This window comes from Xiphophorus maculatus, chromosome 12, assembly GCF_002775205.1.
Source record: "Xiphophorus maculatus strain JP 163 A chromosome 12, X_maculatus-5.0-male, whole genome shotgun sequence".
NCBI lineage: Eukaryota > Metazoa > Chordata > Actinopteri > Cyprinodontiformes > Poeciliidae > Xiphophorus > Xiphophorus maculatus.
This window is the reverse complement of record NC_036454.1, coordinates 2,054,500-2,072,898: the sequence shown is the minus strand read 5'-3', so window position 1 is coordinate 2,072,898 and position 18,399 is coordinate 2,054,500. Positions and strand designations below refer to the sequence as shown.

Genomic DNA, 18,399 nt, shown 5'->3' with positions numbered 1-18,399 from the left:
TTATATTTTATTTCTCCTGCTCAGGGATCTTTTGTCAACATCAGATTAAATGTCTGATGTTCAGAATCAGTTCCTCTTTCAGACAGCAGGGGGCGACAGCAAGATTGAACTTATGACCAACGTTCCTGCATTTCACATGTATTTAGATTTTTTTATGAAATAAATACTGCCATAAATGTAGCATTTAAAACTATATAAATACTGTGGACTCGTGGCTCTGCTGGAGGTTTTCCTGTTTGACCCGGAAACATTTCAGAACCAACAAAAGTTCTGGCTTCAGATTTTTTTATTGATTTTATTGATAATTGAGAAAATTAAAACCTGTACTTTTCTTATTTGATCTGATGATCAGCGAGTTGGTTCAGTTTGGTTTAGGAAATATCATTCAATATCATTCAATATCATTCAATATCATTCAATATCATTCAATATTATTCAATATCATTCAAGCTGCTTTTTCTCTGGGAAAAATGAAATTAAATCAGAAATCGAGCCGTTTTTCATCGACATCAACTCTGATGATCTGAGTTATCACGACATTTAATTTAATGTTGGGATAAATGAAACATTTTTGAATTTGGGTTAAAATAACAAAGCTTGTATATAAACAAGAGGTCTCACTCTCACTCAATTCAAATGACAGAATGGGTCAACTGTTTTATTACAGGTAAATGTTTTCTGACTGGAAAATTCTTTGTTTTTTTCCGAATGTATAAAATTTAAAGGTGCTGGTTGTTATGAAATGTTATGAAATGTTATGAAATGAGCCTGGTGATGTTTCAGAACATGAAATATAATTTAAGAGATGAATGTAAGTTTGTTGCAGCAAAGGCTAAAATAAGCGTTGAATCAGACGCTGCCTGTTCGCAGCATTCAGCTGTGGAATAATGTCAGACATTAAATTATAGAATTCATCATTTGTTCTTAAAATGATTATTCACAATATATTTTCAATACTTACACAACTGAATGTTTAGGACAAAGGTTTCAAAAAATATTTTTCTTGTTATTTTATCTTTTTTAACATCACAGGTCATTTGTTAAAGGCTCAAATTTAGAGTTAGACATATCAGCATAAAGCTTATTGATCAGTTATTGATTGTTCCTGGGCCATCACACACACACAGGTTTGTATTTATATCTGTATCGGGGTTTTATTTTGGCAGTGCTGATGCATCCTCTCTGAATTAATAACTCAGTAATTCAGATTCTTCAGTTGTTTCTCCACAAATTTATTGTTTTTTCTGTTATGCTGCTCGTTGGTGGTTACCATAGCAACCGCTAACTGTTGCCGTCTGTGACTGAGGCATCAGCCGTTTTCTTTTCAAGTATTTTAACAAATATTTTAGACAAATTTGATAAAATACAATGTTTCACAAGTAATTCTGTTTTTAATTATTAATGTCCATTTCTCCATTTTAGCTGTTTAACTGCTGCCAGTTTATTCTGTTTGATTTAAAGCCTGGAGGCAGACGCTGGCTGAAGTTAACCACCAACCTGATTTCCTGTTTGTCAGAATAAATACAGGGAACCTGAAGGCGTCGTGGCGAGGCGTTCAATGAACGCGGCGCAGCGGATCAGTCTGCCAACATCAGCAGTTTAAACTTTATACAGATTTTAGTTAAACAAGAAATGAGGATCAATTGAAATGTAAAAATATTTTGATGAAAAATTTACTACTGAGACTCTAATACCAGGCTGGTAGTTAAGAAATAAATGTGGAAAATGTGATTTATAAATATGTAAAAATATTTGGTTTCCGTCTTTAATTTGAGCTGATAATGTTTTCTGTCTTCGTGTCGTTATAATAAACCTTCATTTCAGAATGACAAGTTTTATTCTCTTAAAGGCTGAAAGTGAAAAAAGTCCTGATTTAGTCCAAAAATTAAACATTTTCAGATTTTTTTTAAATCATAAATTTAAACTGAAATCTTGGACAAAAAACTGAAAATGTTAAAAACAGAGAAACTTTAATATTTTAAATAATTTTGGTTCAATAATTTTATCTTATTTTTCTGTCTCCATCAACCCGACCTGATGAGGAAACCAGCAGGTGAGCTTAGTGTGGCGTTGCCATGGCGATACCTGAAGCTGACCAGGAAGTCAGAGAGAGAAAATCCACAACCTGGAGTTTATTGATCTAAACATCAACAGCAAAAGGCAGGAGGAGACAACTGGACCAGAACCAGAACCAGAACCGGACCAGGTTCTGTTTGCTCCTTTAGTTCTCAGGAAGGACAAACAGAAACAGAATAAATATGAAAGAAGAGCAGAAAAGATTTTCTTATATTTAACAATCCTAATTATTCATTGTTCTAATTTCTCCTCTGATCAAAATAAAACATGAAACTCAAGCTGCAGTTGACCTCTGACCTTTTAGCTTCATTTTTAAAGCAAACCTGCAGCTTGGACTTAATTTGATCAGAAACCAGAAATAAAAGTTCAAGATTCAAGATTTCAGCTTCAGAGTTCAACGTTACGAAAATAATCTGAGTTATGACGAGAAAAACGTTTCTGGTGGTTCTGCTTCGCTCGACGCATCATCATCATCATCATCATCATCATCATCATCGCCGGAGAGCAGACAGGAAACAGAAAAACAAGAAGTTGTTCCCATTTCATGCACGACTTTCGTCCTTTTACAAACAAACAGTTTTAAAACTTATTTCAAAATCCCCTGGAAGCGAAGCTGTAAGAGGCGGTTACCACGGTAACGCCACAGGTTCAGCTTCTGTACCTGGTTTTCCTCCAGAACAGAAACAAACATCAGAAAAGGGAAAAATATCTCGACTTCCTGCGAGTCCAAACAAACGTTTCGTCCTGAAGTGATTCCAGAGGTTTTGGTGCTTTTCTTCTTTTCTCCCTGATTTCTCTCCAGAACCAGAACCAGACCAGGTCGGGTTTCATTCCGGACCGCTGGGTGGCGCTGGAGAGCCCAGCCGCGCTGAAACCAAACAGGAAGTGGGACGGGATGAGCTCTGACGCGTTCACAGTGTTCAGGAAAGTTCTGGACGAGCCGTCCAACGGCCGACATCATGGCTTCTGCTGACTGATGAGGCAGGGGTCAAGGGTCACGGGTCAGAACCAGGGTTTGGAGGTCGGGAACACATGGACCCGCAGGGTGGTCAGCCATTTATTGCTGGATAAGTTTTGTTTTAGGTCTGGGAGATAATCGATCGGGCCGTTTGGGCTCCATGGCGACGCAGCTGAAACGATTCCTCCAACCACAGAACCGCCATTATTAAAATTCCTCGGGGTAAATTATCTGCCTCCAAGTTTCGTTATGTTTCGTTATTTAGCGCTCTCACTTCCTCTGAGTTGTTGCTAAGTGCTAATGCTAGCAGCATAACGTCCCATTTATAAGTTTGTTCTGGGATTTCATTGGTTTATGATAATATCCGGGGTTTTATCGTTTCGTGGAGGACCAATAAGCATCCTGGAATTAACTGGAGTCCGGTAGCCGTTAGCCTGGTGGCGGTGAAGAGCGCGGCAGGTGCATTCATACAGGTGAGAGGAAACACTGAACACTGCCGTCGCTAACACAGAAGCTATAAATGAGTTCATCCATTAAACTCACTGAAGATGAACCTAAAAACTGAACTATGGTCTTTGTGAGGCTGCTGGTTTATTACTAAATTAAATATAATTTCATATTTTAGGATACTTTTGTCCAGGTTAACTTAAAAATTGAGTTATTATTGTTACGGTTTAATTATCTAAACTACAGAAAAGTATCAGTAGTGATGCGTAAATATGACAAATTGGGCCGATATCTGATATTAATACTGTTGTTATGGTAGAATTTACCAAAGCTTATCAAATTTTTATTGGATTAACCGATTAATGGTAAGAATAATCGATAGAATACTGGATGGCTAATAATCGCCAGCCGCAGCGCAGATGATGTCACAACGCCCAGGGCGGCCATCTTGCTTGACCAGTGTGTTGATTTGGGCCTTGAGCCCAAATATCAGAGATATTGATTATTGGGTTTTAATTGGTTCCCATATGATCCCAGCAGAGGAGACCGGTTCTGATCGACAGGAAGTGGGCCTGAGCGAGGCCATAATGGGTCAGAGGTCACGGTGAGCTGTAGCCGGGGCAGGCCAGCGTGACACTGTGTTGGGGTCGGAGGTCAGAGGTCACCGGCGCTGCGGGCTGAAGACGGGGAAGGCCAGCGTGACGTTGAGCGAGTCGTTGTGCTGGACCAGCGATGTGTGCTGGTAGTGCAGAACCAGCTCCTTCAGCGACCCGTACAGGTTGTACGGCTCGGCGAACCCGAAGCCGGTGCCGGTCTTGTTGATGACGCAGTGCTTGACCTCGCCGTCCACCCTGAGGGGGGAGAAAGAGGGACAGGTGAGGGAGGGACCCCGAAGCCCACAGGTGGGTGAGCGGGTGGGGGCGGGGCTTACACCACGGAGCAGGCGTAGCAGCCCGGCTTGCTGCTGTCCCGGACCAGGAAGGTTCCGTCCCGCTTGCCGCGCAGCAGGCCCTCGGCCTGCAGCCGGTTCATGTTCCCCAGACGCCACAGCCGCTCGTCGTGGTGAGGAAGGTCCTCCTCATCCTCCACCGTGCTGTACTCACTGCGGACAGCGACATCAATATTTCTGTTGCTACGGGCAACAACCAATCTGGCTAACAGCTGCTCAGCTTCTGAACTCCTAGAGGAACTGTTTGACCTTTGACCTTCAGTTTCAATGTGGTTTTTAAAGACATTTCTGTCAACTTTCAGCAATTTCTGAAGGTTGACAGAAATGTCTTTAAGGCTAAAACCTTGTAGTTAACGTCCCACCAGGTGGTCCATCTGTTTTAGTCTAACTCTTGGTCTGATTCTTCTTCTCTGGCCTAAAAAGAGTCAAAGTGTCCCCAATGGTCGGGTCGGGTCAGAACTCACTCCTCGGTGGTCTCGTTCTTCAGGTCCAGCCACTCGTTCAGCTTCCTCTGCCGGACTCCTTTCTGGGTCAGCCACCTGGAACAAACACACGGCTGTTAGAGCCCACTTCCTGCCCACCGCCAGCGCTTCCTGTCTGGGGGCGGGGCTTACATCAGGTACTGGTCCCGGGTCTTGCGAAGCTGGATCAGGTCCGGTTTGATGCTGTTCATCTTCTTGTCGATCTCCCGGTTGTCGGCCGCCTGCTTCTTCAGGTCCACCTCCAGGTGGCGCTTGCTGTCCACGATTTCGCTGATCCGAGACTTCAGCTTGTCGTAGTTCTCCATGATCCTTCAGAGAGAACCCAACTGGGTCAGAACCAACCGGGCCAAAACCCAACCGGGTCAGAACCAACCGGGTCAGAACCCAACCGAGCCAAAACCCAACCGGGTCAGAACCCAACCGAGCCAAAATCCAACTGGGTCAGAACCAACCGGGTCAGAACCAACCGGGTCAGAACCAACCAAGCCAGAACCCAACCGGGTCTGAACCCAACTGGGCCTGAACCAACCGGGTCAGAACCAACCTGGCCAAAACCCAACCAGGTGGGAACCCAAGTGAGCCAAAACCCAACCGGGTCAGAACCAACCGGGTCAGAACCACAGATGTTATTATCTGTACCCGATACTGAAAGAAATTCTACATGGGTTATTGGTGACAGTGGCCCTGATCCATAGGGACTGATCTATTCATTCTAGTTCTATGCTTTATGCTCTGAGTGCATGACAAAATAAAAGCCCCAAATCTTCACAATTATGTTTTTTCTTCTTTTTCATGTTAAAACAACATAAATCATATTTGTGCACTTATACTAAACATCCTCAAAGCTTGAAATGAATCTAAATATCATAAAACATGAAATGTATTTTATTTTGAAAACCCAACACCATCAGTTCCTTCCTGTCCAGCTGACGTGGAGGGAAACGCTGCAGCTGATCATCATACTGGGCTTTACTGGCTGTTTACACGCTTTTATTTTGGTACAATAAGTTTCACGTTAGAAACGTAAGACTAACTTGACTCTGGTGTTGGGATGAAGATGGTATGGAGATGAAAACATTCACCGTAAAAAGACCGGCCACCGCAAAGAGACCGGTCACCGCAAAGAGACCGGCCAGCGCAAAGAGACCGGCCAGCGCAAAGAGACCGGCCAGCGCAAAGAGACCGGCCAGCGCAAAGAGACCGGCCAGCGCAAAGAGACCGGCGGACAGAAAACAATGGACTACCTATAAGATACAATGGCAGGAATATTTTTCAGGTTCTGAGCTGCAGGTTTAGAACCGAATCGTTCAAACTGAATTCATCAGCAGGTCTGTTCTTCCAGCTGATTCTGTAGCCATGGCAACCCAGCCTCCAGTCTGTGTGTGCTGCAGATGGTTGCCGTGGTAACAGCCCACCTCTGGATCTCCTTGTCGTTGCCCTCGCGGCGGAACTTGTCGATGTACTCCTTGCTGAAGCGCTCCTGCGTCTGGCACTGCTCCTCGAAGATCTTGATGGTCTCGTTGAAGGCCTCGATGGCGGTGCGCTTCATCTGGATCTCCTGCGGGGGCAGAGGGGTTAAACGCCGCCCTCAGCGCCGCCTGCGCGGCGTCTCGCCGGCCGTACCTGCGACGTTCTGGTGTACTCCTCGTACAGCCGGTCGTACTCGCGGTTCTTCTCCTGGTACTGCAGGTGGTACTCATGCAGCTTCTTGCCTACGGCCTCCACGCTGTCCTCCTTCACCACCTGGTCCTGAGGGGCGACACGGCCGGCCGATCAGAGGGGCCGCGGCGCCGTGGGCCGCAGGGCGGGCGGAGACACCTACCTGCTGGTGCTTGGACACCGGGTAGAGCAGCTTGACGTCCAGCTTGGGGTTGTACTGGGCCAGAGACTCGTGGCGGTAGTGGTTGATGAGCTCCACCACCGAGCTAAAGGTCAGCGGGTCAGAGAAGCCGTACTTCCCCTCCCGATGGAAGATCTTGATCAGCTTGTTGTTGCCTCCCTTCCTGCAGGCAGAACCAGAATGTTTACTGTCCCAGCAGCAGCTGATCGGGTTTCCGGTGACGAAATCAGCTCAGAAAAACTCCAGAAAGTAAACGACAACCAGGATTTATTAAACGTTGCTTCAAACTGGGAGGAAATGAGTTCAGCTCAGTTATAATAAACTTCTGGGAAATTATTCTGACTCTTTGGTTCTGAAGATGCTTTTGAAAGAATCTTTAAAAAAAGGAAGTTGATTAGAATCTAAAATGAAGTTTTTTCATATTTCAGCACATTTTGTGCTGATGGGAAGAAAAACAAGAAAACGTTCTCGGGTTTTCATGAGTCGTTTTTGGCAGATAAACTGAACGGGTTTATCTGAAACCACCTCAGTGCTGCCCTCTTTGGGTGGAACAGTGGCTACTGCAGCTTCATTTTCCAATTGGTTGTTTATTTGCATAAAGTCTATTTTCAAAAAGTCACTATATTTGTTATTAATCTTTTTTCTTTAGTAGCTTTTTTTAAAAAGAAAAAAAACTATACTCAATTTTTTTTGCCAGTTGCTTTATAAAACAATTAAAGTTAAAAAATTGTTGTAAATTGCTTTTATTTATTTATTTAGAAAAATTCAACCATCTACTAAGCACCCCCTATACTTGGCCCCGCCCATCAGATTGTCCTGGCTCCGCCCCCTTCAGTGTGGGGGCGGGGCTAAATTACATACAGTTCTAAAATAACTCCTGATCTGTTTCCATCAGAAAATAACCTGAAACTGGACTGGTTGGCTAGCAGCCCATAAAATAACGTCTGACTGAAGTTGGTGTCAGTCAGACGTTGGGGTAACAGTCGGTATTATGGGTATGGGGGGGGGGGGGGGGTAATAAGGGATAATGGGAGTAACGGGGGGTAATAGGGGTAACGGGGCATTACCTGAGGGTCAGGGTGTAATCTCCGTGCATCTTGGTGGAGGCGTCCCGCACCAGGAAGGTGCCGTCGGCTGTGTCTCTCAGCTTCTCGTTCACCTCCTCCCTGCACACGGACAGACAGTCAGTCAGTCACTCTGGCGTCTCTGCAGACCCCCTCCCTCTCAGAGGACAGGTGTGTCTCACCTGGAGATGTCCCCCCAGTACCACTCGGCGTCCTGCAGGGAGATGCTGTTGTTGAAGCTGCTGGAGGGAGCAGCAATGGAGGCCTTCACCGGTTTGGGAGGCAGAGCTGCAGCAGAAGGAGAAGAAAAATGATGAGAATGATGGAAGAAGCTAACAGCGCGTCGCAGCGTCTGCTGTTAATCTCAGACCTGCTGGGAGTTCCACCGCCTGCAGCTCAAAACATTATCAGGTTTGTTCGTGGAAATCAGAAAAGGCAGCTTTTGCTTTCTGTTCAGTTTTCTGCTGACGAGCGATCAGAGATAAAACCTCAGATCATGTGGCAGGAAGTTGAACATGCAGATAAAACTCGTCTTCAGGATTTTTTACTCAGCACTTTGTGCCAAGAACTTTAGAACAACTCATTCTGAAACAGAAATATTCCATTTGCTCTAAAAACAACCAGCGGAAACTCACCATCTGATGTTCCGACCCGCTGGATCACTAAAAACTGCTTTACTTTGACTGGTCCACACAGAACAGAACGGGAATCAAATGTTTTATTCAACCAGGTTGTTGGTTACAGACAGGAAGTGAAGCTCAGATCTCTACAGAAGTTATTCTGAGTAGTAACCATGGTAACCAGCTGATAAATCGTCTCCTCTGGACATTAAGAAGATCTGAGCTCTGATTGGTGGAGAAAGCCAGAGACATTTCCTCCTTCCTGAAGCCTTAGTAACCATGGTAACATCCAGTTCTCACGCCAATTCTGAGCAAACTGTAAAATGTTGCAAAGTCGCATTTCTACCTAGTCTGGAGCAAATCAACCAGGAAACAGAGCGTGATGTCATCAGCAGAGCGTGATGTCGTTAGATGTTGACATGAGGCCAGTTTTCTGAAGTCGGTTTGATGCCGAGTGGACAGCTAACTGGATGCTAACTGGACAGCTAGCTGGACGCTAACTGGATGCTAACTGGATGCTAACTGGACAGCTAGCTGGATGCTAATTGGATGCTAGCTGGACGCTAGTCGTCCTGCTCTGTTCATCAACAAACCGTCGCTTTGAGATGTAAAACATAAAAATATTCCGGCTTCAGTTACTGTAACATTTCTGCTTAATGGTGATAAATTCACCAACATTAAAAATAATCTGACATTTTCCACCAGAATCAGATTTCGTGGTCAAGTTTGAGGAAGTGAGACAGGAAGTGAGAGAGGAAGTGGCCGTCTTAAGGCTTTTTTATGGAGTAACAGTGAAAAGTTTGATTCTTTCTTTAAGCTGTAAAAACCAGATGAAATGTTTATTTGGGGAATCCTGATCAAACGATGACATCAGCCAAACGAGCCGGTAACCATGACGACAGCAGATCGGATGCTGCGTCACCGGGTCTGGAGCCAGCAGAACCCATCAGAGCGCCCTCCGCAGGCCCTACCTGGTCTCTGCATGTTAATGTAGCACAGGATCTGGTCTCGGCCCAGCAGCGGTTCCGACCGGGTTCTGCCCCGCTGCTCCCGCTCCATGATGGCTCTCGGGTGAAACGATTCAGCTCTAACACCCGGATGTCATCCCCTCCAGGTTCTGGTTCTGGTTCTGGTTCCGGCAGCAGGGTGAGCGGCTGAGCTGCAGGTCAGAACCAGACAGCATCTCTCCGTTCATCGGCGCTGAAGCTTCCCCTCCGTCCGCCTGCCTCCATCTCTGCCTCTGTTCAAAGATCGGCACAGCAGCTTGGAGATGTGTGACATCACCGCCGGCCTCGGCCAATCACACGCAGGCAGGGATATCACCACGGCAACGCCCCCCCTTCTCCTCCGCAGCATCATCTGTCACCGCGGGGATGGATGATGTCATCGATTCAGCTGCTGGTCTGACCGACTCAACGGGGGACGAGCAGAACCCTCACACACACACACAGTATCACACACACACACAGTATCTCACACACACACAGTATCTCACACACACACACACAGTATCTCACACACACACACAGTATCTCACACACACACACACAGTATCTCACACACACACACAGTATCTCACACACACACACAGTATCTCACACACACACACAGTAACACACACACAGTATCTCACACACACACACAGTATCTCACACACACACACACAGTATCTCACACACACACACAGTATCTCACACACACACACAGTATCTCACACACACACCCACACACACGCAGTGACACACACACAGTATCACACACACACACACAGTATCACACACACACACCCACACACACGCAGTAACACACACACACAGTATCACACACACAGTAACACACACACACGCAGTATCACACACACACAGTAACACACACACACAGTAACACACACACACACGCACGCAGTAACACACACACACACCCACGCAGTGACACACACACAGTAACACACACACACAGTAACACACACACACGCAGTAACACACACACACACCCACACACACGCAGTAACACACACACACAGTATCACACACACACAGTAACACACACACACACGCACGCAGTAACACACACACACACCCCCACACACACGCAGTAACACACACACACAGTATCACACGCACACAGTAACACACACACACACGCAGTATCACACACACACACACCCCAACACACACACACAGTAACACACTGAGGTTCCAGAACCTGAAGCGGTCCGGCTGATCTGGACCGAACCAGAAGCAGAGAGACCAATAGGTGGCGCTGCAACAGGAAGTGAACTCCACCCTGACCCTGCCGCTTCCTGTCCCCAGATGAGGAACTGAACTGTGGCGGTAGGAAGCCATCAGAGCGCCCCCTACAGGCCCTACCTACCGACTGCATTGATTATTCGGTAATGCTCCAGTTAACAATTATTTACTAAATTAGTTGATAATAATTGATTCATTACAATTAATAATTTGAGCCCTAATTTATTACATTAAATCTGATTTCCATGTAATCAGAATTAATTATTGTTCTCTGGATTAAACTGGATTATTTTAGATATTATCTGGAGGATTAAATATTAATACAGCAGAAAACAGATGATCATCAGTTTAATGGATGTTTGTGTAACGGCGCCGTGCTGCCAAGCTTCAGAACCAGAACCTTCCCGAGAGTCCAGTCCCTGAGTCCCCTAACCTGAAGCAGCTCCAGACTTCAGCCTTTAACAAAGTTTAAACCAAACATCCAGAGAAGAAGAAGTTCAGCGGCCATGTTTGTGTCTGAGCTGCAGTACCGCTGGCTGCAGCCAGGGGGCGACGCCTCACAGATTACCTGCTTAACTTTGTTTATGAAATTAGAAAGAGAAAAAGATGCTGAATAAAGATTATAGTGATTAGTGTGAGCCGGACCAGAACCAGAACCAGGATCAGGCAGAGTTACCTGGTGCTGCTTGGGTCATGTTGAGTTCGCTGGTGATCAGAACCTCCAGAACCTGAACGAGAGGATCCAGAGAGGAGTCGGACCTGGACAGAACAACAGAGACCCGGTGAGACCCGGCGGTACCGTTAGGACCTGCTGGAAGGTTCTGGGTTCTGGTACCGACCCAGCGGGCTGCCTGAACAAAAGCGGGCTGAAGTTCTCGGCCAGAACCCGCGGGCTCAGCTGGTTCCTGGAGCCGTGCAGACAGAGCCGGGCCAGGTGCCGGACCACGCTGAGCAGGGTCAGCCCGAACTGGGCCGGGCAGGCCGGCGAGCTCGCCACGCCCCGCAGAACCTGGGCGCACTCCTCCGGGTCCCGGACCTCTGCGGACAGAACCAGGGACATTAAAACGGGTCGGAACGTTTCACCAGCGCCTGACTGACAGGAGCGCCAGCTGGCCCGGTTCTGGTTCTGCTGACCTTGGACGGCATGGCTCATGTCGGCCTGCAGCGAGGCGGGCAGGACCGGACCAGGCAGGTCCTGCAGGAACCGGACCACCCCGTCACACAGCGACGGCACGTCCAGCTGCTCCGGCTCTGAAAACAAACGCACCTCAGTCAGACGGAACCGAGCAGACCGCAGACGGGCCGCAGGACGGGCTCTGGTTCCTCACCGGTGTCGGCCAGCTGCCGGGTGTCCAGAACCCCTCCACTCATGCTGTGGTACAGAACCGGGCTGTCAGAACCTGCAGAGACACACAACATCAATTTGATGACCGGATGCTGAAAGGTCCAGTAGAGACTGGGTTCTGTTGGTTCTGAACAGTTCCACAGAGAGACCTTGTCCAGCGGAGCAGCAGAACCGGGTCAGGTTGGACACGGAGCGGCTTGGGCCTACCTTTGGTCTCTATGAGCTCCATCAGTCTGCTGAGGAGCGGCGGCGCTGTGTCTGGAGGTCCGAACTGGTCCGGCAGGTCCGGCAGAACCAAACCTGAGCAACAAACACAAAGAGTCAAACATGGAGGTTCTGGAACCCAATTGAGAGGTGCCGTCTGGTCCAAAAGGTTCTAACAGAGAACTTCTGGACAAACAGAGCCAGGTTCTGGTTCTGACGGCTCGGTTCTGGACCCAGATCTCTGACTTTCAGGCAGCAGATGCTAGTAAAGATGAGCTAATAGAACCGAAGCTGCTCTGCTGATGATGAGCCGTTAGGATTCTGATCAGTACTGTGTTGGTTTTTAGCTAATGCTAATGCCTTAGCATAGCTAACGCTAATGCCTTAGCGTTAGCTATGCTAGCTGTTCAGTTAGCGATGTCCAGCACTGTTGGGATGTCCTGAAAGTGAAAAGTTTCTGACAAGTGAAACAGAAACGAACTGAATAACGAGGTTGTGGGGATGAAACCATTTTGCTGCTGAACCGAGCAGGAAGGAACCAAACGGATCCTGAATGAGCTGCTGGTGCTGGGAGATATGAGGCCACGGAGGCTGGTGAGCCCAGACCCAGCCCGGTTCTGATGGAGGAAGCTGCTGCAGGCCCAGCTGACGAAGCTCTCCTCGTCTCCATGGAAACAAAATGCAGCTGCTGGTCATTGAAAGGCAGAAAGCTAAAAACCTGCAACAGGTTTGTTTCTGAGAGGAAACCAGAGGAAGAAGACTCTGTGAAAACAGGCAGGTAATGACAGTAAACACACACACACACACACCCTCACACACACACAACACACACACACACCCTCACACACACACACACACCCTCACCCTCACACAACACACACACACACACACACAACCTCACACAACACACACACACACACCCTCACACACACACACACACACACACACACACACACACAACACACACACACCCTCACACCCTCACACAACACACACACACACACACACCCTCACACACACACCCTCACACAACACACACACACACACACACCCTCACACAACACACACACACCCTCACACACACACACACACACACACACACACACACACACCCTCACACAACACACACACACCCTCACACAACACACACACACACACACACACCCTCACACAACACACACACACCCTCACACACACACACACACACCCTCACACAACACACACACACCCTCACACACACACACACACACACACACCCTCACACACACACACACACCCTCACACAACACACACACACACCCTCACACACACACCCTCACACAACACACACACACCCTCACACACACACACACACACACACACCCTCACACAACACACACACACCCTCACACAACACACACACACACACACACTTCCTGTGCTGCGCTGATGGCAGCAGAACGCAGTCGAGTTGTGTTTAGTCAGCAACAGCAGCTGGGACGGTCCGGGTCGCTGCAGAAGGTCCGATTGGACCGGGCCTCACAGAGAACCAGAACCTGGGAACTGGACTCACCCTCCGACTCCGAGTCGGTCCTCATGGAGGCGGCGGACGGCGGTCTGGGTGGGCGGGGCTTCGGAGTGGGCGGGGACATCCTCTTCCTGCCGACGAACTCCACGTACGTTCCTGGGAAGTCGCCTTTCTCCTGCCAGAACCAGAACCAGACAGGGGCTGACTGAGCGGTTCCGACCCGAAACCCATTTTGCTGCTAATTTATGGAACAAACAGATATGAGCTCAGCAACAGAGACACTGATGGATTTCATCATAAATTTCCCATCAGGTGGTTTTAGGAGCAGAAATGAAGCTGGTGAGAAGAAGCAGCTGGATGTGTTTAAACCTGACAATAATCAATAAATCAATTAATCACATAATCAATGAAAACAAGCTCAATCATTTCCATTCGGATTAATTATCGTTTTTCTCTTTTGAGAAAACAGGACGATAAAAGTCTGGAGTTTTGGTCCTGGAGTTTTACAAACTTCATAATTCATTTCATTTGTTTATTTTTGATGATTTTAAATGTCTTAATGTTCCAGAGTTAAATGTTCATTAGAATTAAAAAGTATTTTCTTCCATTATATTACTGGAAAACCACAAGATTTCAATTCATCACCCAGTGAAGTTTATTATCGTGTGTCAGATTTACTGGCGTACCGGAAACGATCAAACACAAAGGTTCCCGCTGGAACTGTTGAACAGAAAAAGAAAAATCTGATTAACTATTAAAATGCGTTAAAGTCCCAGTCTGACTAAAAACTAATAAAAAATGTGTAATTTTCTAGATTTTATGACTGACAGATTTCTGTCTTTTCACCAGAATAAATAAAGTTATGCAGAAATCTGTGGGGTATGAATAGTTATGAGCTGCATTAATGTTAGTAATTTATCGTCACGGCAACGTGAGAGTCCAGTAAATCCCAAAGGACTGATTGGACCAATAACTTGTTAGCTTTACTGACGTCGTCTCAGACTGAACACCGATGACATCACCTCAAAGGTTAAAGGTCACAGACGGAGAACCCGGCCCTCCCCGGCCCTGGCAGAGATGTGGCGGGTCAGAACCGGTACCTGCGTGGTCTCATTGAAGCCCGGCAGCCAGCCGATCTCAGACGGCCGCTCCTCGTCTCCGCTGCCGCAGCCCAGCGCCAGCAGCGCCCCCCTGCTGACCAGCAGCATGTCCCCCACGCGCAGGTCGATGTCCTCATCCCGCTCCTTCTTGTAGTCGTACAGCGCTCGGTACTGGAAGCCCTCGGAGCTCATCCCGGCGCCGGTCCAATATGGCTTCACAGCTCGTAGCAAAAATCAACTCTGGATAGAAAACGGTAGAAAAATACGTTCTTGCGACGTCCTGAGAGCTTCTAGAGGCAAGAAGAGAGTAAAGATGGCGTCTCCAGCTGCGCGCGCGTCTCTCCGCTCTCCATGTCATCCCTCCTGCTGCACCCACCGCCGCGCCGTCACACACGCAGCTTCCTGCTGCATCAGCTGGAGGCCGGCCGCGGTCACACGACACATCTGAGGGGGACACGGCTCCACCTGGAGGGCTGGAGGACAAACTGCACGTTACAGGCTGCTGCAGGTTAAAGGTTAAAGGTTACAGACTGCTGCAGGTCACAGGTTAAAGGTTACAGGATACAGGTAGCTGCAAGTTAAAGGTTACAGGTTATAGGTCAAAGGTTACAGGCTGCGTCAGTCATCCAATCAGAGCCCTCTCAGATTCAGCAGGCTAATCACTTCCTGTTTGTGTTTTTTGCTGCTGCAGCCTCTGCGTTTCCTCAGGACGTCGTTTAGTTGCTCAACTCTTTGAACGCATCAATTATGATTCATGACGACCTGCTGAGGTTCCTCCAGAACCTCTAAATGCATCTCTGACGCAAAACACCTGAAGAAGACGACAGGAAGACGACGACAGGAAGACGATGACAGGAAGACCTGCCCCCGTCTGACTGGAGCCGGGATGTTAAAGTTTCAGCTGTTTTCAGCCTGAAACGGTTCAGCAGATTCTCAACAGTGAAAAAATATCAATATAAACATGTAAACTCACAACTTTCTCAAATTTTATACATGGAAAGAAATAAAAGTTATTTTTCTGTTATTAAAAGCCAGATTGTGGCAGATATCAGGAAACTGAGTGGGTTTCATATTTTCCAGTTATTTTATTAATAATTCACGGCCGTCATTGGTTGAGTCATCACAGCGTCGCTGATAGAAAACATGTAGAAATATGTGAATCACTGAGTTTAGAGGAAGTTATTTTATTTAGGGGAAACATCTGTGGGGTTTGAATTTACTCCTACAGTTAAAAACATCGACTCGACTGTTGGATCAAAACATTTTCATGAAACTTTTATTCCTTTAATCAGGCAAACCCCGTTGAGATCTAGATCTCATTTTCAAGAGGGACCTGAAACAAACTTCACTCCCCATCGGGGAATCGAACCCCGGTCTCCCGCGTGACAGGCGGGGATACTCACCACTGTACTAACGAGAAGATTACTGATCAAATTTTAAATATTTAGATGTTTTTTGAAGCTTTCCAGCTGAAAAAAAACGTTTAGGTTCTAAAATACCAAATTCAGAAAAATAAAACTTTTTATGACTCAAATAAAATCACCCAGAAAATTATTTCTTTCTTTTTAAATCTAAAAATAAATGTTCATTTTAATCGCTTACTTTTAAAATAAAACATGAATATTTTATATTAAAATTATTATAGTAATTACAGGTTTTTCCAGATGTATTCGTGTTTTCAGGCGGCAGGAGGAAACAGGCTGACCTCTGACCTCTGACTTGTATATTTTCAGGAACTAGAATGTTTTATTTAAGCCATTTAAACATTTTATTAATTATTATCATGTAATAAATTTCGAAAATAAAATGAACAGCAGGAAAAAAAACACTGAAATTTATGTGAATATTTCTAGTTTATGATTTATTTGGTTTGTAGATTTTAACAGCTGCATCCTGAACATTTCTGAGTTAATACAATATTTATTTATATAACTTTGCTGTACTGATGTAACTGCCATAAAATATGTTATCACTGCTTACAGTATGTTGAAGTAATCTTTCATTTTTGTCATTTTTCCTTTAAGCCTTTGAAAGTAAACAGAGCAATCCGTCTCTCTTCACCTTATTGGAGAAAAAAATGAATTTTAATCAACTCTCAACCAAAATCAGGTTTTTATATTTCAGCTGATTTTGATCAACTTGATTCAAAATGCCATGTTTGTGTGTTTAAATAGATAAAGATAATTAAATCTTTTTAATTAGCAAGTAGTTTTAATTACTGGCAACTCAAATATTTTGTCATTAATATTTATATGGTAATGAATAGATGAACATGTAACTTATCTGTTGCAAATAACTTTGCACAAAAAAAATGCACATTTTAGGGATGGGAAATATACTTACACAGAATAAAAATACAATAAATGATCTCATTTTGTCTCCAACAACAATTACAATAATAATAATAATAATAAACACTGTTTCAAAAATACATTAACATTTGTTTTGATGGTGTGTAAAAAGACATTTTGAAAAATATTTAAGCATATTTCTAAAACGATCTTCCGATGAGCTTATGTGTATTTTAGGTTATTAAATATGCGACTTAACGGACCAAAACATACATTTATAGGGGAGTTCAGAAAAATGCGTAAGATTAATTGTTTATAAAGCAACAAATATCTAACTCAAAATATTTCTAACTGATAAAATATTTAGTTTGTAACGAATCTGCGGTGATGAACAGAAAATGAACCCACCGTCTCTAAAGGCACATTTCGGCTTTTTAAAGTCCTTCACCTAATAAGTTGAAGTTTCTGTTTTTCTGCAGGCCGCCGTGATGTTAACTGTTTTTAAAAGCTAAAGCTGCTCTATGATGCAGCAGAACCAGGACAGAACCAGGAACCCGACCAGAACCGCTCCAGGAAACAGGAAACCAGCAGCTAACCGTGCTAGTTGAGGGAAAACAGCTCTCACCTTGTTGGTTCTTTAACTTTTTCACCAACCGAACCGTCCAGCAGACCGAACTCCGAACACCATGATGGATACCGCCTCCACAGGTTCTCCAGAACCGAAAGAATCCGTTAATTTAGCGAAAACCCTCAGGATGGAGACGCTGGCAGACCGTGTCCGTTCAGCTTGTCGACAGCAGACTGGCATCAAGTTCGTCGCTACGCACACTCACTTCCGGAATAGACTGTCAAAATAAAAGCAGCCAAATAGACCACGTCGTCAAATCCTTTAAAAATATTTGTTTCTGGTACGAAACTTGCCGTGTAGCAGATGAAAAGTATAATTATATCACAGATTTTTCATGAAACTTTATTTTTGCTCTTAGACATTTGAGCAGAACCAAACGAGTCCGCCGAGACCTTCAGAATAAAAGCTGTCAGAGGATGTCAAGAAACTTAGCATCACGATCAAACTGGGTTTTAAGTTGAAATATTACCAGTCATAATTACACACACACACACACACACACACACACACACATATATATATATATTCTACTGTTAATCCAGCATGCGCTGCGATGAGACGTTACAAAGACCAGAATTTAGCTGGTCACGGGGGCTGGGCACTGACGTCACATCCGCTAACCTAGATATTAAAGCAGCG

General features: G+C 45.6%; 1 protein-coding gene across 3 annotated transcripts; it reads right to left on the bottom strand.

Moving 5' to 3' along the window:
* Positions 1-2,112: 2,112 nt before the first annotated feature.
* Positions 2,113-17,947, bottom strand: LOC102235425 (phosphatidylinositol 3-kinase regulatory subunit alpha-like). Of its 3 annotated transcripts, XM_005809720.2 has the most exons (17): positions 17,758-17,947; positions 14,842-15,314; positions 13,787-13,916; positions 12,238-12,330; positions 12,014-12,085; positions 11,820-11,936; positions 11,525-11,723; positions 11,362-11,444; positions 7,999-8,104; positions 7,820-7,918; positions 6,735-6,915; positions 6,536-6,661; positions 6,328-6,470; positions 5,045-5,221; positions 4,895-4,969; positions 4,413-4,583; positions 2,113-4,332 (listed from the first exon to the last, which is right to left on the bottom strand). In XM_005809720.2, exons 2-17 carry the CDS (start codon positions 15,031-15,033, stop codon positions 4,143-4,145), a joined length of 2,154 nt encoding a protein of 717 aa, XP_005809777.1. In that variant the 5' UTR covers positions 15,034-15,314; positions 17,758-17,947; the 3' UTR covers positions 2,113-4,142. The 3 variants fall into 3 exon arrangements, with proteins under 3 accessions (XP_005809777.1, XP_023199104.1, XP_005809778.1); XM_023343336.1 differs by lacking the exons at positions 14,842-15,314; positions 17,758-17,947 and adding an exon at positions 14,428-14,447; XM_005809721.2 differs by lacking the exons at positions 11,362-11,444; positions 11,525-11,723; positions 11,820-11,936; ... (3 more) ...; positions 14,842-15,314; positions 17,758-17,947 and adding an exon at positions 9,408-9,947.
* Positions 17,948-18,399: the final 452 nt, after the last annotated feature.

Bases quoted from the DNA above. Each gene is read 5' to 3' on its own strand.
- LOC102235425 (XM_005809720.2), bottom strand. From the start codon at position 15,033: ATGAGCTCCGAGGGCTTCCAGTACCGAGCGCTGTACGACTACAAGAAG. The intron at 12,331-13,786 runs GTGAGTCCAGTT...TTTGTTGCTCAG, and splicing joins GACCGACTCGGAGTCGGAGG to GTTTGGTTCTGCCGGACCTG. The intron at 6,471-6,535 runs GTACGGCCGGCG...CTGCCCCCGCAG, and splicing joins AGTACACCAGAACGTCGCAG to GAGATCCAGATGAAGCGCAC.